At 52.8% G+C, this 22,375-nt stretch overlaps 1 protein-coding gene across 4 annotated transcripts in view; it reads right to left on the bottom strand.

The window, feature by feature from the left end:
- The window catches only part of LOC116952562 (E3 SUMO-protein ligase RanBP2), a 41,962-nt gene extending 19,587 nt beyond the window's left edge, over positions 1–22,375 (bottom strand). For 3 of the 4 annotated variants that reach the window (XM_076074300.1, XM_076074302.1, XM_032972018.2), the window contains exons 1-20: positions 22,157–22,375; positions 19,871–19,938; positions 17,445–17,556; positions 16,906–17,061; positions 16,195–16,419; positions 15,802–15,929; positions 14,188–14,371; positions 13,700–13,787; positions 13,149–13,361; positions 12,278–12,462; positions 11,452–11,627; positions 10,448–10,571; positions 9,904–10,065; positions 9,608–9,745; positions 7,853–8,017; positions 6,966–7,163; positions 6,766–6,849; positions 5,806–5,959; positions 5,147–5,232; positions 560–4,714 (exon numbers count right to left, since the gene is read on the bottom strand). In XM_076074300.1, coding sequence (XP_075930415.1) covers positions 560–4,714; positions 5,147–5,232; positions 5,806–5,959; positions 6,766–6,849; positions 6,966–7,163; positions 7,853–8,017; positions 9,608–9,745; positions 9,904–10,065; positions 10,448–10,571; positions 11,452–11,627; positions 12,278–12,462; positions 13,149–13,361; positions 13,700–13,787; positions 14,188–14,371; positions 15,802–15,929; positions 16,195–16,419; positions 16,906–17,061; positions 17,445–17,556; positions 19,871–19,938; positions 22,157–22,228 — 6,873 coding nt within the window. In that variant the 5' untranslated portion in view covers positions 22,229–22,375. The remainder of the gene's footprint in view (positions 1–559; positions 4,715–5,146; positions 5,233–5,805; positions 5,960–6,765; positions 6,850–6,965; positions 7,164–7,852; positions 8,018–9,607; positions 9,746–9,903; positions 10,066–10,447; positions 10,572–11,451; positions 11,628–12,277; positions 12,463–13,148; positions 13,362–13,699; positions 13,788–14,187; positions 14,372–15,801; positions 15,930–16,194; positions 16,420–16,905; positions 17,062–17,444; positions 17,557–19,870; positions 19,939–22,156) is intronic. The other variant, XM_076074301.1, reaches the window with a different exon arrangement.

Genomic DNA, 22,375 nt, shown 5'->3' with positions numbered 1-22,375 from the left:
TAGATCGGGCGCCCGAGACCAGTCCCAAGTAGCTCCGAGCGATGATGACGACCAATGCAAAGCGAAGCCAACGCGACATTCTTACATGCGGATGTGTTATCACTGCTCACAATTTAATTCCGATCGCGTTGTCGGCATCGCGTGGTCATTAGTTGAAATATGCAGCCGAATTTCAGAGAAGTGTAACTCGTTTGTGTTGAGAGCAGCCTTTGGAAGTGTATGTCACAGAGCTACCACTGACCCTCTTAAAAGTGACCCCTGGTCCACAAACAGTAGGGGGTGGCACTTTCTCACCCACTCAGCACGTGAAAGAAATATATAACACACGAGTAAAACCGATATACACATTTTTAAGCACAATTAACTTCTGCAGAACCATATTTAACAATGGATTTTTTTGCGCGCAGTCATTGGTGACCGGATTGAGACCAGCGCCTCATTTAATCACAGGCTGCCGAAACCTGGGTTCAAACCCAGGTTTGTTAGCGGTGCCGGCTCAGCAGCACGAGAGCCACATAAGAGCCACACGAGAAGTAAAGAAGGTCCTGTGTGCCCCCACCTGCTCCTCCTCCTCTCCCGTGCGCACGTCTATCAGCGCGGGCAAGGGCACGATGGGCTCGAAGTGCAGGTTATCCTCTTCCTTGCTCTCCTCCTCCTCCTCTTCCTCGTTTTCCTCGTTGGTGGAGTTCCGGTGCTGGTGCCCCCCCGGCGTCTTGCCGGGGCTCACGATGGGCTGGAAGCTGAAGTTGAAGCCGGCGGCCGTCTCCCCGAAGCGGAAGAGCGGCTTGTCCGACGCGGCGTGGTCGGGTTTGTCGGGCGCCTGCGGCGGTGGCGATCGGAGCAGGGAGGTGCCCGCAGAGGTGTCGCAAGTGGATGCTCCCTCGCGCAGGTCATAGTCGTCCCACTCGAGCGTGGGGACAACGCACTCCGACAGCGGGCCCGGCCGCAGGGTCGCCGGCGTGCCCCCGGTCGGGGTGGACGTCACCACGGCATGGCCGTCGCTTGCCGCCTGCTTGGACTTGTTGTCCAAGGCGGAGAATTGCTCCTTGAAGCCCTTGAGCTCAAACTTCATCTTCTCCGCTTTCTGGATCAGTTCCGCGGCCTTGCCCGTCTGCAGAAGCTTGTGCGGTGTCTGCAGAGGCATGTCCAACAGGGCCCGCTGACACTCCTCGAACTTCGCCTTGAACTCGACGCCGACGTCAGGAGTCTTGAACTTTACGGCGAGCTGCTCGACCTTGGGCTCCCCCTCCGAGAAATCGTTGGCCACCCACACCCAAGCGCGGTCGGAGCCCTTCATGGGATTGAGGCTCATGGAAGTGGTGATGCAGTGGTTGGCGCACACCTTCAGCACCTGCTCGCGTCGCATCAGTATGCGAGTTCTGCCTGTTTGCTTGTTCCGCAGGATTTTAATGTCTCCAACGCCCCTCTCTTTCCACTGAGACATGGCCGTGTCGAAGCGAAACAGCTTGGCTCGCTGAGAGTAGCACACTTCCTCCTCCTCCTCTCCTGTGACGAGGTCCACCTTGTCGGGCATTTGCACCACGGGTTCAAAATGAATCTCGTCGTCTTCCTCCGTCTTGTACATTTCGTTAGAATCCTCCTGTCCTGACGTATCGGCATCGGCAGTCACGCCAAACAGCGCCTTCCCGATGCTGGGAAAGTTGGAAAAACTCGACTGGTTCTTTCCAAACTCCAGGGGCTGGGCTGTCGCCAGTTCAGCAAAAGAAGTGCCGGAGAAGCCCTGGAATCCGTCCGTGCTCATCGGCTTAAAATCTGCAAGAACGGATCCAGAGAAGCCTTGCCCTCCGACAGGGCCACTTGAGTTGGGAACCTCCACTCTCTCGTGATCTTCTGCAAGAATCTTGAGCAGGAGCGATGCGGACCCTGGTTGGCAAGGCCCTTTCCTCTCTTTCCCCTCCTGCGTGGCAAATTTAAAAGCGCTCGCCTGTCCAGCCACAGGAGCCAACGAACCAAAGCTGAAGCCCGATTCATCAGTCTTGGCAGTCAAGGTGCCGAACGTGAAACCAGACATAGACGATCCAAACCCGGAGCTGGGTTGTCCGAACCCGGTTAAAGGTGCTGGAGGTTTCTCCGTTGGTTCAGTGCCTGGTTTTCTCGTCTGGCATGCAGCACACGCGGCAAGGTCAGGCTTGTTACGAACTGCGCAAGTGTCACAGTCCCACTCTCCCTCTTTCTTGGAAAATTGGGAACCAAATCCCATCAGGTTCCCAAAGGCAGGGGCTTGGCTGCTCTCTGCCACACGTGGAATACTTGTGGAGGCGTCCGGTTTTCTCATCTGGCAGGCAGCGCACGCGGCAAGGTGAGGCTTGTTACGAACTGCGCATGTTTCACAGTCCCACTCGCCCTCTTTCTTGGAAAACTGGGAACCAAATCCTGTCAGGTTCCTGACAGCAGAGGCTTGGCTGCTCTCTGCCACACGTGGAATACTTGTGGAGGCGTCAGGTTTTCTCATCTGACAGGCAGCGCACGCGGCAAGGTCAGGTTTGTTACGAACTGCACAAGTGTCACAGTCCCACTCGCCCTCTTTCTTGGAAAACTGGGAACCAAATCCCAGCAGCTTCGGGAAAGCAGGAGCTTGGTGGCGGCTCTCCACCGAAGAGGGAGTGGTTGTGGAGGCCTGGGTAAAACTAAATGACCCTGGCTGAATGGTTTTGGCCGTGCTGCTGGCAGCACTGTTTCCAGTTGCGATACCAAAGCTAAATCCGGTGGCTGCGTCGGAGCCCATCCCAAAAGCAAAGTTGGTCGCTGCTTGCATAAAGCCGGAACCTTGCTTGTCGCTCTCTGTCGGTAAACCAAATTGAAAAGCTGTCACCCCGGTGAGCGACGGGAGGCCTTCAGTGAACGTATTGCTCTCAGGAGGGGCTCCGGGATTGGGGGTCTGACAGGCAACACACGACGTGGCGCTGCCATCATTCCGAACGACGCAGATCTCACAATCCCACTGTCCTTCTTTCTTTGCGAACTGTGCACCGAACCCCTTGCCGGAAACCGCAGGTGACGCCACGGCAGGTGTTTTGTTATCTTGAGTGGATTTGAAAGACAGGCTTGATGATGAAGCAAGTCTAAAATCGGGAACAGAGCCAAGTGCCAAAGACCCAGGACACTCGACAGCATTTCTTGCGGAGATAGTGCTGAATTTGAAGTCGGGAAAGGAGGCGCTGCTCCCAGAGCCAGAAGGTGCAAACGCTGCAGGCGTCTGCCCCGGCCTGTCCCCTCCTCCAGGCTTTGCGCTGAGGCAGGCGATGCACGCATCAGCATCGGGCTTGTTCCTCACCACGCACACCGAGCAGTCCCACTCGCCCTCCTTTTTCTCAAACTTAGCGCCAAACCCCACCGGGATCAGCTTGAAGACAGGAGTTTGACTTCCGGCTCGAGCTGATTTAGAAGAGCTTTGTTTAGAAGAGCCTTTCACGAGAGCCAGAGGTTTATCACCTTCGTCACCGTCACTCACAACATTTTTCAGCAGCTGCTGTGCCTCCTCAAATTTGGTTCTAAAAACGACCGCCTCCTCCGCCGTTTTAAACTTGATCGCGAGCTGCTCGTGCCTTGGTACTTCGTCAGCAAAATCGAGTGCGTGCCAAACCCAGGACTTGTCGGAGCCGGCGTTGCGGTTCAGGGTCATCTCGGCCGTGATGTAGTGGTTCGCACAGATCTTCAGTACCTGCTCGCGCCGCATCAGCACCCGCAGCTTCCCTGACACGTGGTGACAGAGAATCTTAAAATTGCCAACTCCGCGCTCTTTCCACTCTTTGCTGTCGGCGTCGAATCGGAATAGTTTTGCACGGTTGCAGTACAGCTCCTCCTCGTCCTCTTCTCCCGTTTTCACTTCCACCTTGTCCGGCAGCGGAACAACGGGCTCGAAGTGTGGCCCATCTTCCTCCCCAAGGACGCTGTCCACTTCACCATCGCTGCCATCATCCCCCCTTGCCGGAGTGGACTGCTGGAAGAGCGGCCTTCCCCGGTCCTTGAAGGAAAAGGTGTTTGTGCCGCCCGTGGTCTGGCCAAACCCGACTCCCTTGTCCAAACTCTGTGCAGCGAGGTCGGCGAAAGACATCCCAGACAGCGCTTTCACATCGAAGTACGGAGCGGTGTCCTGAGACAAACTCAGAGGGGGCCCGGCCTGGGAGGACGAGGGAGGAAAGGGCTTGCCATGTGACGAGGCGGTTTGTGGCAGTTGCTCCATCTTGATGGGCGTACCCGTGGTCAGCGAGCCAGCCGGACCCTGCCTTCCCACCGGCGAAGAGAACGTATAATCACCGTCATCCGACCGGAAATTGTTGCTGAATTGGAAGGCGGGCTGCTGCTGCTGCATCAACTGCCCGGGCGGCTGGCCCTGCAGACTGGGGCTCGCCACAGCTCTGGGTGCGTCCGGCACGCGGTTGGCCGGGGGCATGGTGAAAAAGCCTGGCTCGGGCAGCGCCGGGTTGCTGGCGGGGGGCTCGTAGAACTGATTGCCGTAGGGGGACAGCACGCTGCCGGACACTGCCGAGTCGTAGCCATAAGCAGAGCCGTGCGGGTAGCCAGAACCACTGAACACGTCCTGGGGGTAGATGCGCGGGGCCGAGGAGGGTGCGGGGGGCGTGCTCGCAGGGGGCTGCTGGTACGAGTAGACGTGCGGGGGGGGCTGTGGCTGCTGCGGCGGCTGTTGTTGCTGCGGTGTGAGGCGTGGGATCCCGCTGTACATGTTGGGGTGCTGCCAGGGAAACAAACATAGGGACAATGAGACAATTACGATGCACCTGCCGAGCACTTAAAATTACAAACCCTACATGAAGTACCTCCGCCCTCCCCTCTAGGTTTCAATCTAACCAAGGAAACAATGGCCTGTAATGAACTGCATCAGACTGCATGGCAGACGCAGCTAGCTCCACCTCCACTGATGAACAATTAAAAGAATATCTCAGAGCGCACACTGCAGTCACCTGTCTCAAAGCATGGACCACACAGCTATGCCACTGTCCGCTTCCATCTTTCTCTGGCAGCAGCATTTTAGATATTCACCACAAGGCTTCTCCTGAAACCGTCCACTGGCTTACTCACAAACCTCAACACGAACACACAGACGCTGCCAATCAACTCCGACATCACACGAAATAAGTTGAAGAAAAAAAGCTGGTGGGTGTACCTTGGCAGGCGTGGTGGTTCGTAGCAGGTACTGTGTGTTGTAGCCGGGAGACTGGTTGTAAAAAGCCGACGCTCCTCCTGTCGACACTGGAGAGACACACGCAAGCAGGCGTGCGTGTGAAAGGGGGGAGTGGTAGTGTAGCGGTAAGCACGCTGCGGGACGAACCTGGCCACACGAGTTCGATTCATGCTCACGGCTAACAGCACTTGGTCCTACAATCTGTTAAGGCTATATGGGGGACCTTTGTCTTTTTCTCGTAAGCGCATCCCATTCAGACGTAGCGGTTTCACTCACAGCTGAGTGAATATTATCAGCGCATGGGAGAGACCAATGAGTGAATTTGCCACCACGAGCATAATTGACCCAATCGCTTGCACGAGCAAGGCATGGAAAGGAAACCCATGAGGGAAAGAACACAAAATCCAGGTTGGGAATAAAACCCGGGTCCTTCTTGTTGAAAATCACGATTGTCACCTACCACCGTGCCACTCTTACGCCTGATGATTTGTATTAAGGGACAAACCCTTTGCAATATAATGACATTCAAACACCCAGGTGGGATTTCAAGACATGTGGCGCTAAGCTGCATGTGAAGGCAATGCCAGACTGCGGGTGCTGGGGTCAGGCTGGATGAGGTGTGTACGATTAATGAGCTGTACCCGTGAGAGGCACGCCCTGCTGGAAGGAGGCGGGCGCCTGATACGAGTCGGCGAGCGTCTCTGCTGGGTAGCCACCCTCCATGACCATGTGCATGCGGGACTGCACGCCACCCGCGCCCTCAGGCGTCCCCATTTGCAGGCCGCGCATCACATTCTGCCAACGGGCACACACACACACACACGTTGGCACACGCATGCAACAACATTTGCCACAGCGTTTTAGCAAAGCTAGGTGCACTTTGAGGCCACGTGAAGTGTTAAAGGTCGACTAGCAGGTCATGGGATAGACGCCTGCGTTTGGGTTGACTGGCAGATCGACCACCTGTGGCTCCCTACGTAAGTCTGTATGCTGAACTTCTTTCGCACTGTACGAAGCCAACTGTGCTAAACGGAGGGGCAGGAGAAGGTCAACGTCTGTGCCAACTTGCTACGTTTTAGCCGCCCGGCTGCCTCCAACTGCCCAATAGCGTCCTTCATGAGCCTCCTACACAGATGCCAATATCGACACCGCTGGTACCAGTTATCTGCAAGTCCAATCAGCTCCACATCCTTCCGTACTACATCAGTCCATTTTTTCTCTCACCCGTACTGTGCTAATTTAGACCACTCTATCCAGCTAAACAGAAATTGTGTGGGCATGCAGTGGCTAGGCATGCAGGCTACATGACACAGCCAATGCAGCCTCGGCTGCCGGAGAAGCTCATGGATGATGGCGACCGTATCCAGACCTTTAAGAATGTGCGAACGCCTCGCACAATCCAGACTGGTTAGGCCACTGTGCGGAAGTCAACAATGGTTGTCCTATGGAAACTCACCCCCCCCCCCCCCCCCACCATAGTAATGTAGAAATTCCACCACTGGCTCTGCGGAGTGGTATAAACAGGAGATGAGCATCACCTAAATGATAATCTGAGCAGGAAACCACTCTGACTCTGTGGCGGCTGCACTTGGTTTACTCGCCTGCAACCCCTGCACTTGGTGGCACAGTGTCTCCAGGAGGTGCGTCTGCTGCTGGGCCCAACGAGGAGAAGTCCGCGGGGAGCCCTGCACACAGACAACGCCACACACGACGACTCAGCGCCAAACCTCACCGTCTCGCCGCCGGCTCGCAACTGATCACGACCGCGCAACGTGTCAGACGCGTGGGGGGTGGTGCCTACCAGAATGCTCTTGAGTGGGGAGGTGAGGGTGGTGGCCTTGGCGGGCGAGGCCGATGACCGCATGGAGGCGGCGGCGCTGCTGTTGCCGAGGTCGCCACCGTTGGAAAGGTCTCCGTTCGTTTCGTCACGGGACTGCTCCAGCCGTGCTCGCAGGGCATCCAGAAGATCGCGCACGGAGCTCACGCTCACTCCGGCCTGCTGTGGTGTCGGCCGCACAAAGATAAATATCCCCCTATAGCCTTTAACAAACTTTTGGTGTAAGTGCCATTTGCCAGCACCTAGGAAGGCCAGCACGGCACACAAGAGGGGCGAGTGTTCAGCACCACGCCCGACCGCCTTTGTCTCCCCAGCTGCTCATGTTTGCTCACTGCACCAGGTACTCATTTATAAAGCCGAGTCGACTTAGGGGAGGACCAGGACCGACTCTGATATAAGTCATCAATGCTGCCTGTGAGCAGGAATCAAACTCGGGTCGCCAGGTTTGTAGTGCAGTGCACTAACCACTACGCCACTGCTCCCCATACCCACACACACACACACGGGTCAATGCAACTCGCGCGGATACGCAGAACATGTAGAGACCCACAAGTCACAGACAGCCACTGCTCCCCTCCAGATGACACTGCCACAACCTTATTTCTGCCAGCTAAAGACTAGATATGTAGCAAAGCATTCATTTATCAATGAAGATCACTTTTGACTTCAAGACGATACATGTATCGGCACCGTGCAATAATAAATTTAGCATACAATTCGTGCAATTATACGCAAATTAGATCAATACGCTGAGGTTAATGGAGAACACTGTGCAAACGAGACAGACGAAGGAATGTATTAACTAATTCATTCCTGGCCACGAGGCTGTTTGTCGTGTGGCGTGCGGGCACCTCGCCGTCCTCCGCAGGGTAGTCCCAGTCGTGGTCGGGCAGCATGTGCATGATCCTGAGCAGGTATCCCTCGACCTTTCGAAGCGACGCCCGGCACTGCTCTCTCTTCGGGCCATCCGTTTCCTCTCCACCGGGGTCTGCATCCTCCGCCAGGCTCTGGAAAAGCTGCACCGATCAGCAAGACAACATCATTGGTCACATAATTCACATCATCATCATCATTCACAACGGAGTTGCGGTGGATTTTGTTGCTCAGAGGTTCTTAACTCCCTGCTCCTGAAATCAAAGTTGCAGGTAGCAGAGTGCCGAGGTTCTGGCTGCACGACCTATGGGAGGTTGGGTGGCGCAGTGATAACACATCATTCACAACGGAGTTGCGGTGGATTTTGTTGCTCAGAGGTTCTTAACTCCCTGCTCCTGAAATCAAAGTTGCAGGTAGCAGAGTGCCGAGGTTCTGGCTGCACGACCTATGGGAGGTTGGGTGGCGCAGTGATAACACTTTGTGCCTCACTGCAAGAAGGGTCTGGTTTGGATTCCTGATTCGGGTGTCTCTCTGTTTGGAGTTTGTACTATCCCTCCCTGTTCTGCATGGGTTATTCGGGGCTTTCCGGTTTACAGGGACTCCTCTACTTACGAACGAGTGAGGTTCCAGGTCTGTTCGCAAGTCGATTTGTTTGCAAGTCTAACTTAACTCCTGTCGATTCCAAACATGTTGTACGGCATGTACACTGAATACGGGGAATGGCTTTAAAAGTTGTATAATCTCCTGTAGAGGAAGATGCCACTGGCTCTTCATGTTCTGCAGATGTAGATGCCACCACTGTCATCTGAACGGGCAACTGGAAATAGACAGGTTTGTTCGTATCTCCGAAAGTTCCTCAGTCGAACTTTCGTAACCAGGAGTCCCTGTATTCCCAAAAGTAAAAAAACGATGGTACATCACATTGAAGGTCGGTCTCCTGAACTGTAAAGCCCTACACGACCAGGGATCCTCCACTGGTGAGCGATCGCGATACATCCCCAAGGGTGCGACTGCAGACTTCTGGGGCCCCTTCCTTTGCTTACACGGCTCCTACCCTGTGGAAACAAGCTGGCTAGTTGGCTAAATCGGATTTTCCGTGGAACAAATAATCAGTGAATTGAAACGGCGTAAGAAGTTCAGAAGACATATCATAGCCACACCCAAGATTTGAGACTAACGAATACAGAAGAGTGACACTGTTTATTTAAAATTGCTTTCACATTTTAATGTGTGCTTCTATTAAATGTAATTCTTTCTCCAGAATATTTTAAATCCTAGGAGAATATTTAAAAAAAAATCTAAATTATCTTACTTAAAAGAGCAGAATACTTGTAGTGGTCCGAGCACGGGATTATGAGAAGCTTATGAAAACTACCGTTCTTGTTTTTTGTCGCAGAGCAATGGGGTCTCTACTCATTGAAATACAAATGAATGCATGCATCATCATTTTATTGTATTATTTTTCTAATCGTATTCACCACATTGTTTTTATGCATTGGCATTTATCGTGTGCCATTGTTAACCCAGGTCTCCGTTGCAAATGGGACTGGTCTCAACGAGCTCTTAGCTCCATAATGCAGGTTTTTGGGTTAAATTAAAAAAAAAACCTGTTTTATGGATGATATTGGTCGCGAAAGCCTACGTGTTAAACTGAGCTCTTAGCTGGTTACAAAATAAGCTCATCTATTTCAATACAAGGGGCAAGCGTGCAACCAGTGGGTGTGGCGGCGTACCAGGGCACAGTTCCAGAAGGCCAGCGGGGTCCCCACGGCCTCAAACCTCTTCACCGCATCTTCGTAGTCTTCTCGCACAAGCGACAGCGTCCCGAGCGCCAACTTTGCCGATACGATGAACGCGTCGGCCTCTTGTGGCTGCCAAGCGACACGTTCACACGAGCGCGGTCGTCAGGAGGGCAGAGCCCACAAGACCAAAAGAAACGCTCGACAAATTTCACCACGGTCCCCGAACCCCGCATCAGCTCCCGCGAGGATGGCGTTGCCTGCGACGACGGGGACGACGTGGCGCATACCTTGATGTCACGGCTATGGAAGTGCGAGAAGAGCGGCTCGATGGGCTCGGGGATGTCCTTGTGCTTGCGCGCCAGCTGCAGCAAGGGTAGCACCCTCTCCCAGTAGTAGGCGCCGCGCGCCACGTAGTCCCGCCGGGCCGCCTTGCTCCTCTGCGCGCTGCCCTGCATGCAAGCGGTGCGACGATGCGCGTGTGTGTGCGGCGCAAGCGGCTTTAAAGCAACTGCTTTCGTTATAAGACGACGCAAACCAGTACAAGAAACATCATGCAGACGCACGGATTAAGTAACGCTTTCCAACAGGCGCTTGTACTCAACGGCAGCTTGCTACTAGTGCATACCCGCCTCCTCTCCCAATGACGTCAAAACACGTGACCTGCGACGTCACGCACCGTGCGACGTCACCCCGTTGTGCGACCTCCGAAGGCAACGTCGCCGTGCCAATGAAAAACGTCCAGGGTACAAACGCACGTTGGAAAGCGTACAAAATAATTTCCCTCGCTTGTTCCTTTCTTGGCTGCAAAAGCTGCAGTGGTGCGGCCGTCACCTTGCGCACGAGGGTGTCGGCCCAGTGGATGAGCAGCGCCGGCTGCAGCCCGTGCCGCTCGTGTGCGCGCAGCACTGGCAGATCCTGCTGGACCCTCAGCCTCAGCTTGGCCAACGTGCCCGGCCTGCACACAGACACACCGCGCGCGGCGATGCCGCCACCGTCATGGTCGCAACACCGTGCTGTTGTGGTGTCTGACCACACTCCCATGCCCTGCCCCTATCAACATTTGAAACCATTTTATTTTGAGTAATTTGCTCTTTCCAAGTTGTCAATTGTCGCCGAAATATTTTACCGTGATCATTCCACTGCGTTGATTTTTATTTCACCACCGCTGAGACAGGGCAAAAGATTGGTTAATGCGTGAGCAATGGTGATGGGCTGGGGAGACCATAATCACGCAGTGAATACATTATGGCTCATATTTATTAAATTATTGGATTACTTTTTTTTTCAAACTTGATTTGACGCTTTCGTGGCTGCAGGAATTATTCTTTGGTTCTTTCGGTAAAGTCACGTAGAAATAGAAAATAAATTAAATTACATAATTTAATTTATATTTCTAAGTTCACTAGGTTTGTTTCTCTTTCATTTGTACCTGATGATGATTGCTTGCTTTGCAATTGAAACGTCGCATGATATTATGTAATTTTATTTATTATTTTCTATTTCTACGTGACTTTACCGAACCAAAGAATACTTTTTTTTCCTTTATGATGGAAAAACAGGACATGATTCCAGATGTACATCCAAATAAAATTGTTAGCAATGGTCAATGTAGCAAAATCCACTGCTGTACTATACTGCCAAATCTACGCTCCCGGCCTTCCCCACCGGCGCTGACCAGCGCTGTGAAGTATGGTAAAAGACCGCACTCTCACGATGGATTGCCATTGGGGTTGTACAAATACGCAGTCCTGCTTGACAAACTAGCGCTCGTGCGTGGTGTGTCCCCGTGGGAAAGCATCACACACATTGCGTGAAGGATATGCATGGCTACTCACTGTGCCTGTCTGTTGAGCAGGCTGTGCACCGCGTGCCACCACTGTCTCTGCCGATCGCTGATGAGAAGGCGACACAGTGGCAGTGGGCTCAGTCGCGGCTCGTCGGCTCGGCGCAGATTTTCTATCTTCTCCCCGAGCTGGGCGTTCGCTGCAAACGTCACGCCTAGCAAGAACACCTGCCGGGCACAGCAAACAAATGCTGTGGCACTGCTGTTGGATGCGAACCGCAGTCCAAAATCTCGGCGGATCTAACAGTTACAGATACTGCACGAGCAAATGCCTGCACAGAGAGAGCCAAGCGGTGGCAAGTTTCCTGTTTGACAACTAGGCATACAACTATTCACCCACAGGCGATTCACCTCTCTCGCAGAGCAGTGTAACCCTTCGTGTTAGAGAAAAGCACTTGGGTGTGGATCCCGCAGAACTACCTCTGAGATTACTTCAAATGACCCCTAGTCCACGAACAGTAGGGGAGGGGGGGGCAGCACTTTCCAAACCTTCTTGCAAATGAGAACACATTTCATCTTCCGGTAGTCGTGACAATATTTTAATTCTCGGTGCTGAACTTGAGTCCAATTAAATTGCAGTAATAAATTAAATTATGGGGTTTTTGTGTGCAGCCATTGTGGATCAGGCTAAGGAACATCAACTCGCTAACCCAATTTAATCACAGGTGGCTTGGCCTGCATTTAAAACCCAATCTCAGCAGTGCCAGCTTACCGCTCTGGACCTCCGAACCACTCGGCCACTCTCTCTTTGGCCTCGATTGAAAAAAATCAACAAACTGATGCGTCGTCAAAACGACGAGCGGCAACGACACTGTCACCTCCATATCCAAAAGAGCCGTGGTCTCCCCAGAGTCCGATTCCAGCCGCTCCGTCTCCAGCCTCATCTTGGGGAATAGCGGCGACAGCCACTTGAGGTGGTCGGGCCGTGGCTCGGACGAGTCGTACCACATCAGGGACAGCCACACCAGCTGCTGCAGGTCCCCGCCATGCTCCGCCACCGCACCTGGCACCAGGAGCACGACACGGGCCCCGCATCACTCACAGAATGCCAGAAAATGCTTGAAAGGAGGGTGATTCCCGGTCCAACATCGGTCATCACTTTTCACCCACTTCCAACTCGGAGGGAGGTTTACTGGGCCAAGTTAACATTTAAGGCACACACACATAACTCAGTCCCTTACCTAATCCAAGGTGTTTATTTGGGACCAAAACCCTCAAAACTAACACGGATCTCACTTGTTCTGTGTTTATCCATGAAACACCTCAAATCCCATCGCTTCAAACATGTGTCCTTAGTTGGTCTCCCATCTAAATCACCATAGGATGCTAAACTGTCAATTTGTTTTTTATAAATTAACTTGCAATTGTATTTCACATATATCCCCGTCTGTTTATACATCAGTATAATAACAGTCACTATCTATCTGTTTAATTTTTCTGTAACTTAATTGTAATTGTGCTATGACCAACATAAAATGATCTGCCCAAGTCCGACTTACACTACAGAGAATGTATCATTGAAAGTGAATCTATCTTCCTGTAATATTCTCAGATTATTTATTCATTTGTTCTTCCATTTGTCACTTCAGGTGACCCAGCTCACTCGTGCAAATAAGATTCTACCCTGGTCACGAGCTCTATATCACGAGACTTCAAATCTATGGGGCCAAGGAACACCAGTGGCAGTACCCGTGTCATAGTCGAGCAGCCGGTGCATGTCGGGGACATGCGTGCGCAGCTGCTGAGGGATATCGTCCGACGCCAGCAGCGAGCAGGGTGGGGGCTGGCCCGCGTACACGGCCTTCACGAGGGCATCCTGCCCAGCGGGGCCAGCCAGCGACTCTGCCACCTGCACCAGGTAGTCCTCCGGCTTGCCCTCGCGCAGCGTCACCAGCATGTGGCCTGCGGGGCAGGCGTGGGGGCAAACGCACACGAGCGCGGGCGTATGCATACGTGTGCACGTATCATGTAGAAGCGCACCCGCGCGTACGACTGCTAGAGTACTTGAACTCGCACACGTGTACACGTCGCGGCGCCACTGTGGAAGTTAAGGGCATCAGGTAAAAAGAATGTTCCATTCGTGTGTGCCCCGAGTTGGCATTTATAACTCTGGCACACACGCGCTACAACAGTTAAAAGCATCGGAGTCAGCATGAAATAAACGATTGACATTATAATTATGCTCACTTCACCACAATCACCACAATCACCACCACGGTTAACCAGCGGGTTACACACACCTGCCTGGCTTAGCCGGTCGCACGAGAGGCTGTCCATGTCCTGCCCAGTCACCACCCTGCTTTTGGACTTCAGCTCGATACGGTCAACCTGCCGCAGCACAGGGCAGTACACAGCGTCTCAGCCAAGCCACAAACATCACTGCAGCGCGTGCCTAAAAGCCACACACTCAAATCCCTGAGGACTCGCTCGACTTCGCGAGTCCCCATTCAACCTGCACAACCACGTCGTAGTTTGATGATATTTTGGTTTTACATTAATTCTTAAGGTCTTATATAGTTGGTTTCATTAATATAGAAGTGCTTTTCAAGTTTAGCCGATTGTCTTGAAATAATAATATAGAAGCTTTAAAAGGTTTACAACACAATGTTATGTTACTGTTTTAAGCAAAGCTTTGTGAAGAATGTCTGGTTGCGATAGCTTTTAAGACGCTGCATAAGTTGAAGCCGTGTCACGTTGTACCCCGTCACATGATACAAGTGGCACTTGCCTGGTAGGACAGCATGTAGCACAGGGCAGCCTGGTCCACCACTGCTCTCCAGTTTGCCAGCCGGTCCCGTGCCATCTGCAGCAGCAGGGTGCCAGCGTGCAGGTACAGCTGTCCCTTGAGCTCACCCAGCACGGGGCTCCAATCGCCCTCCTCCACCAGGGCGGTGCCTAGCTCCTCATCAAAACTGTGGATAGAGATGCCCGACGGGCAAGTGAGGGCGGCAACGTCGCAGCTTCCATCAAGCGACCACAGAGGCCGCTTTCAGCATTCACGACGGCAGGTGGGCTCCAGTTGCTCGCGTTGACTCGGCAAAGGTTCTTGAAAAAAACGGCTTGTCGGGCACGCCAATCCAGCGTGGTAACCATCCCTCTCTCCTTAGACTCATCTTAATCAAATGAAAAATGGTTCCAGCCATTGTACAAACAGGAGTTTTTCTAAACTGCAAATCGCCAATAAAACCGTGTTGCAGAAGGGATCCGAAGCTTGAGTCAGCCTATGCCTTCCACCACCCAGTCACTCACATCAATTAGCACGTTGACATTTAAATCTTGACTTAAAACTTTCGTGACTGCAGGAATTCATATTCTTTGGGTCTTTCGGTAAAGCCACATGGACAGAAAAACTAAAAAATATCACGATGTTTCGATCGCAACACAAGCAATCGTCATCAATGGAAGAACATTTTTTTTTCACCTGCTGCCGATTGCTTGTATTGCAATCGAAACGTCGTGATATTTTTATTATTTTTTCCATCTACGTGGCTTTACCGAAAGACCCAAATACAGTAAAACCTTGGATTGCGAGCATAATTCGTTCCGGAAACGTGTTTGTAATCCAAAGCACTTGTATATCAAAGCACTCGTCATATATCAGTTGTGATCACGTGACGCTCGGCAGACAAAGCGTATACGTACTACTCGTATTGCAAGACCCTCGCTCGTTTATCAAATTAATATTTATTTAAAAATGTTGCTCGTCTTGCAAAACACTCGCAGACCAAGTTACTCGCAATCCAAGGTTTTACTGTAATACATTGACATTTATCACCCGTGGATTTTTGTTAGAGGTTGACAATTATCGGCTGACCAAGATTAACCATCAACATCATGCGTCGTTGCTTCTTTCTACTTCACTGCGTAGGACAAACATTTTTCAAGGAAAGTGCTGTGACTGACAGAATCCAAAAGCAGCTCAAAATAAGGTGTTGGCATTTTAGCACGTGTCTAAATTGGACGCTCAGAAATGGTTGCAAGACAGGATAAGCAATTTAGAAGTCTGGAAGAAAAGGCGGGTGAATATTGTACACAGGAAATAACGGCTGCGCTGGATGGGATTTGTGCAGTGCAGAATGGGGTAGCTCCAATTGCCACGAAAGACACTGGAGTGGTCTCTGAGAATTCGGCGACCAAGGCTAACGTTCTAAGAGTAGATGGTGTGATACTGCGATGGAAAATCTTGGATGTCACATCTCTACAGTGCAGTGGATCTGGCGGAGGGTAGAACGGGTTGGCGAGTTGTGGTGGCATCAACAGCTTTGGCCACAATGCCACCTTGATTTGTTCTGTACAAATTCACAGTAACCGAGGTTTATGCAATCCCACGTTTCCGGCGCACCTTCTGAGAGCATCGACTGCCTCCGCGATGTCTCTTGTGCCCAGGGACAGCCGCACCACGTGATGCAGCGCAAGTAGCAACCGCAGCCTCACCTCCTCACGCTCCTCTGCCCTCCCTCGCACCACTCCCTGCCAGGTCACATAGGCAAACAGGCGCGCCACTCATGAGCGGGACCGGACGTGTCGCTGCTCACAATTACAGCCTGAACGAGGAAACGGGCCCGCTTGCACGACTCTTTGACAAGCCAAGCTCTGCATCCATAAGTAATAATGAACCACACACGACTGAAGCCACTGTTTTAAGGACACGGATTTGGTCTAAAATCGGGTCTGGTCAAGGGATCTTCTTAACCGATGTAGTGTTGAATGACCCTCAAGTCCCACATGTTGGCACCTGCAGTGAGGAGACGACGCATCGCTGCCAGGTGAGGGCGTGGCGCAGGCCGGGAGACGCATCCACGGAGCGCACGTGCTGCAGCACTAGGGAGTGCCGTCCCGAGTCGAGCAGCAATTTGGTCAGGTGCACGTTGAGCGCTGGCTCGTGGGGCCGAAGGCGCAGCTCATCCCGCACCAGCGCCTCCAGCTCCTCAGGCTCCCCGCCCATGCGCAGCAGCTTCTCCTGCAACAGGACCACAGTCACCGCGGCACCCCCACACAGCTAGCCCAGCACCGCACCACCGACAAACAACACGCCAACCCCATTCGCCAGACCGCCAATTCAACAACGACACCTTCACAGGCCTAACTAGGATCTTGACAGAGGTGCGTTCCAAAACTGGAGAATTGGTGAGGTGGTCAGGAGGTGGCAGTACGCAAATGGATTATTGAATCTATCTGTTCCTAAGTTTGAGAATTATGTCCTTGCAAACGTGGGTTTACTCCGGGGTACTCTGGTTTCATCCCAAGTACTAAACACTAATTTGTGAAATTGATCAATCAGCCCAATGCAGAACGTTCCTGAAACAGTCTGAAAAAAATTCAGTTCAGGACTTGCGAGTTGAATTATATTTTTGTTACAAATGTTACTACAGCGCAACAACTTGTGCGAAACACGTTCCCCTTGGCAGGTGAAGTGCCAAGGTGAAGGCGTCACGGCCGGCCGCACCTTGAGCGAGAACACGACGGGGTTCCCGGGGAAGACTTTTGCAGCGCGCTCCACCCAGTACTTGGCGCTGCCATCCTCCAGGGCGCGGCCTTCACTCAGCAGCTCCGCCACTTTCAGCACCAGCTCCTTCTGGCCTCCGTTCAGCTCCAGTGAACGCTGCGTGCCGAGCGACAGGAGGCCAAGCGCCTCGTTAGCACGGCGCACCTCGCTCGGACGTGGTGCCCCCGCAGTTGGGGGGGGGGGGGTGGTGGGGGGGCCAGCACCACAAGCGCCGCAGACCACGTCATCCACAACAAAACTCGTGGAAATACACAAGCCGTTTAAAACGCAGTCGTAATATCGGCACAGGGTCAAAGGCGCTGGCGAATGACGCTAATGCTATGCTTCAGCTGTAAATCATTAAAGCACGAAATTAGGAAGGGGGGGGGGCATGCCAAGATTAATTACCTCACAGCAGTTGAGGATAATGGCATTCAAATTACTGCAAAGGACCATTCTATAATTAACTCCCATTACTGTACTAATTACTAACAAATTACCTTGAAGCATCCGGCAGCTTTAACCTTGTCTCCCTCGGCTTCGTAAATCTGTCCTAGGAACTTGTGTGCTTTCGGATCTTTCTCGTTGATGGTCAAGTAGTCGGACACATGCCTGAAAAGGAAAATAAAACATTTCAGTCTGAATGTAAACCACAACGTAAATACAATTTTCAATGTAACAGCCAAAACGTGGGGCAAGCCCTCCCAGCATAACAGATTCCTTATGCTGTGCCCTGGATTATTCAAATTGAGGCCAACTCTATTCTGGGACAAAGTGCCACTCTGCTGCCACTGTAAATGTGGTTCTGGCGCCGAACGTCTGGGATATTTGACATTTGCAGCAGCTGCAGTCAGCTCAGTCGCCAGTGCTTGGCATGGTGCCAGCACAACCAATTACGAAAGAGTTGCAGCACTGCAATGTTTATATACACGCACACACATTCCAAGCGAATGTATTTAAAGGCAACCCATAATACTGCCTTAGCTACGTTTAGAGTGCACTGGAGATGTGCTTTATATTCCTATTATCACATTAATTATCATGGGTGTGCCTTTTTATGCAATCAATGAGCAGAAGGAAGTGCATCTGAACTGTATTATGACCAACTTATTCCCATGTTGCATTCAAATGACTTTGACAAAATCATCCGGAATGGGTCCTAGATCTCGGAAGCTAAACAGGCTTGGCATGAGAATAGATTTTCCCCTTTTTCTGGCAACAAAACAGGTGTTAAGATGTTAAAACACCAAACTGAAACCTTTTACAATGAATCATGTCTGCATCACAATACAGTAAAACCTTGGATTGCGAGCATAATTCGTTCCGGAAACGTGTTTGTAATCCAAAGCACTCGTATATCAAAGTGAATTTCCCCATAAGAAATAATGGAAACTCAGATGATTCGTTGCACAACCTAAAAATATTCATATAAAAATGATTAATACAAAATACCTTTTTATATTTTTATTATAAAAATGTAATATAAAGTAATCAAATGTATTAATTAAATTTATTCGTGGCTGGTGTGAGGCAGACGAGAGAGATGAGAGGAGGAGGGATATTGTGTAGGACGACTTTCACTGTCACTAACGGAATCACTGCTATCTGTTGGCTCACTGGAATATTTTTTATTTTTGTGCGACTTTAACAAGGAACCTATCCAATGACACTCGCTTTTGCCTCCTTTTGAGGATTTCATGGGGGCCATTGTTGCAGTACAGTTACTAAAGAACATATTCTTAGCTCTTTCGGTAAAGTCATATATATAATTTTATTGTTTCCCTTCAACGTGACTTTACCGAAAGAGCTAAGAATATGAATTACTGCAGTCACGAAAGCTTTAAATCAAAATTTACTAAAGAACAGTCACTACACTTGGACACAAAATAAAAAAAATGCTTTACGCACACACACATGTGGTCACAACACTATAGTAAACAGTATACGCTCGCAGGGATGTTGACTATACGAGTGAGGCACGCCGACTGAGACCGAGCATGGGAGACGATTACCCACAAACCCGCAGCGAGAGAGAACCATCGGCTCAGTTGTGATCACGTGACGCTCGGCAGACAAAGCGTATACGTACTACTCGTATTACAAGACCTCGCTCGTTTATCAAATTAATATTTATTTAAAAGTTTGCTCGTCTTGCTAAACACTTGCAGACCAAGTTACTCGCAATCCAATATTTTACTGTACTTGTGGTCAGAATGCAAACAAAGAACGTCCTCTGATAATATATGCATTGTCTTTGAAACTGATTGGTCCACACCAGAGACAGCTTTCTTTGTTAGCCTAGTTTGAGCCTAGGCTCAAAAGAAAGCTGTCTCTGGTGTGGACCAATCAGTTAAGGACAATGCATATATTATCAGAGTATGTTTTTGTTTGCATTCTGATCACAAGTATTGTGGTTAATGCAGACATGATTCATTGTAAAATGTTTCAGTTGGGTGTTTTAACATCTTAACACCTGTTTTGTTGCCAGAAAACAGGGGAAAACCTATTCTCATATTTTGGTACTGGCAAAGGAGGTCCCATGATGAGGCTTGGCATAGTTTGTGCTTGGAACAGCAACCACCAAGGCAGAACACCAAAAAAATATAAACCAGGTGTTTTCGGCTATTGCAGTGCTACGTTGTCAGGCAGCAGGTGACTTCCACACTTACTCCCCCCACCTTCACCAACCCACAATGACCACCAATGGTGAAATATGGGAAAATAGTCCCCATGACCCGCTTGATCAATAAAAGGGCCGTACATGTTGTACTGTATACCAATGCTCAACAATGGGCTTGCAAAGCAGACCGTGGAACACACCACGTGTATTCTGCTCAGTTAGGCTGCGGTTACAGCAGCGGTAGCGACAGCTCAGACCCGCCCGGTTAGAGGTCATGTGAACAAACCCCCACAAGTGGCTCCTCACCTCCTGGCCACCACAAAGTCCTTGGCTTCATAGTACAGCTTTCCAAACAGGAGGCCCTTCAGCTTTTTCTGCAAAAAGAATGCACAGGAAAGTGGTACACTTCGTCAACTGACCAACTTAGTTTGGATGATAAAGCAACGAAATGCAACCATCTCAAACACACTCAATCACAGTAACACCCGGATTACAGATCTACCATGAACTGGATTTCCAGTATCCCTGTTGTCTCCCAGTTCTTCCGTTTAAGATATGTTCCTCTTTGCAAACCTCCCGTTTCAGGTATACAGTATACTCAGGTCTCCCGTGTCTAGTCTTGTCTTAAATCTTAGGTGACACAGGACTCCGTGTCTTAGATCTCGAGAGTCCCCGATATCTTATGCTTGCACCCAATGTATCAATGGGTCTCCAGGTCTCTCTGGTCAGCCTCTCTCCTGTAGCTCTCCGGCCTGCCAGGTGTCCACGAGACCCAGGTGTACATATATTACACGCCACTCATCTCCCCCTATCATTCCCTAGTCTCCATATATCCCGCTTCCATCGTTTCTCGGTCTCCCGTGTTTCCCACGTATCAAATTCCCCAGGTCTCTTGTGGCTCCCATATCTTAAGTATTTCATTCATCCTTTTCCGTGTCCCCACGTCTCAGGCCTCTCGTCTATCCATGTACAGTATGCCAGATTTCCTTTCTGTCCGTTTTTCTCTCTGGGTCTCCTCCAATCCCCCGGGTCTCCCCGTGCCCCCCCTAGGTCTCCCCGTGTTAACCCAGGTCTCACCGGGTCTCCACGTGTCCCCCCAACCAACCGCCCCCCCCCCCCCATGTGTCTCCCCCTTCGGCCACAGAGTCTCTCCGTGTCAACCCGGGGTCTCCCGGTATCACCCCCGGGTCTCCCCGTGTCAACTCAGGTCTCGCCGGGTCTCCCCCCACCCCACGTAGGTCTCCCCGTAACCATCCCCCACCGCCACGTCTCCCAATGTCCCACCCTTCCGCCCCCGGGTCTCCCCGTGTCCCCCCCAGGTCTCCCCGTGTCGTCCCCCCCCCCAGGTCTCCCCGTGTCCCCCCCTCGGCCCCCACGTCTCCCCGTGTCCCCCACACGTCTCCCCGTGTCGTCGTCCCCCAGGTCCCCCCGTGTCGTCGTCCCCCAGGTCTCCCCGTGTCCCCCCCCCCCCAGGTCTCCCCGTGTCCCCCACACGTCTCCCCGTGTCCCCCACACGTCTCCCCGTGTCCCCCACACGTCTCCCCGTGTCCCCCACACGTCTCCCCGTGTCCCCACCCCCCCCAGGTCTCCCCGTGTCCCCCCCCCAGGTCTCCCCGTGTCCCCCCCCCCAGGTCTCCCCGTGTCTCCCCCCCAGGTCTCCCCGTGTCTCCCCCCCAGGTCTCCCCGTGTCGTCGTCCCCCAGGTCTCCCCGTGTCCCCCCCCCCCCCTCCCAGGTCTCTCCGTGTCCCCCCCCCCGGTCTCCCCGTGTCCCCCCCCCCCCAGGTCTCCCCGTGCCCCCCCCCCCCAGGTCTCCCCGTGTCCCCCCCCCCCAGGTCTCCCCGTGTCCCCCACACGTCTCCCCGTGTCCCCCACACGTCTCCCCGTGTCCCCCACACGTCTCCCCGTGTCGTCCCCCCCCAGGTCTCCCCGTGTCCCCCCCTCGGCCCCCACGTCTCCCCGTGTCCCCCACACGTCTCCCCGTGTCGTCCCCCCCCAGGTCTCCCCGTGTCCCCCCTCGGCCCCCACGTCTCCCCGTGTCCCCCACACGTCTCCCCGTGTCCCCCACACGTCTCCCCGTGTCGTCCCCCCCCAGGTCTCCCCGTGTCCCCCCCTCGGCCCCCACGTCTCCCCGTGTCCCCCACACGTCTCCCCGTGTCCCCACCCGCCCGGGTCTCCCCGTGTCCCCCTCCCGGCACCACTACGATTGCATTCCCTAGCGCGCACAGGCGCCGCGCCTCACTATTGGACTCCACAAGCAGCGCATGGCCCCGCACCCGCGCCCCATTGGCCGACCGGAATTCGTTTTGACCAATCAGAGTGCGCGGCGGCCAATGCAGGCTACGAATTCTAAGGGTGCGAGGCCTGGGGCCCAAAGTGAGGCGGCGCGGAGCCCGCGGCCCAGAGCCCCCGCGTCTCCCCACCGCGCTCCAGAGTCCCCTCGTCCCCCCCATCAGCCCTTGTATCCCCTCGCTCGCCTTCATCTCACCAGGTCCTCTCCCCCCCATCGTCCCCCACCCCACCCCGGCACTAGTCGAGGCCTGAGGCCTAGGCCGGCGCCGCCGCCGCCGCCGACGCGGGCCCACAAGTCCACACCTCTCGTGGGGAGTGCGCGCTCCGCTCCAGGCTGGACACGCATCGCTCCACCTCCCTGCGGCTGCGGATCATGGCCTCCTCGGCTGAGCGGGTGGAGCGCGAAGCGGGGGCGCCTGGGCACACGAAGACGCGCGATGAACGCGCGAGCGAGACTCTGCGGCTGATCCGCTCGGCGGGAGCCGTGACGTCGCCGCTCTCGCGAGTTTGCGCGGAAGTCTC

This window comes from Petromyzon marinus, chromosome 47 (genome assembly GCF_048934315.1).
Source record: "Petromyzon marinus isolate PM22_M1 ecotype Great Lakes invasive population chromosome 47, UKy_Petmar_22M1.pri1.0, whole genome shotgun sequence".
NCBI lineage: Eukaryota > Metazoa > Chordata > Hyperoartia > Petromyzontiformes > Petromyzontidae > Petromyzon > Petromyzon marinus.
Note: the sequence above shows the minus strand (reverse complement) of the source record. Positions and strands in the feature narration are given on the sequence as shown.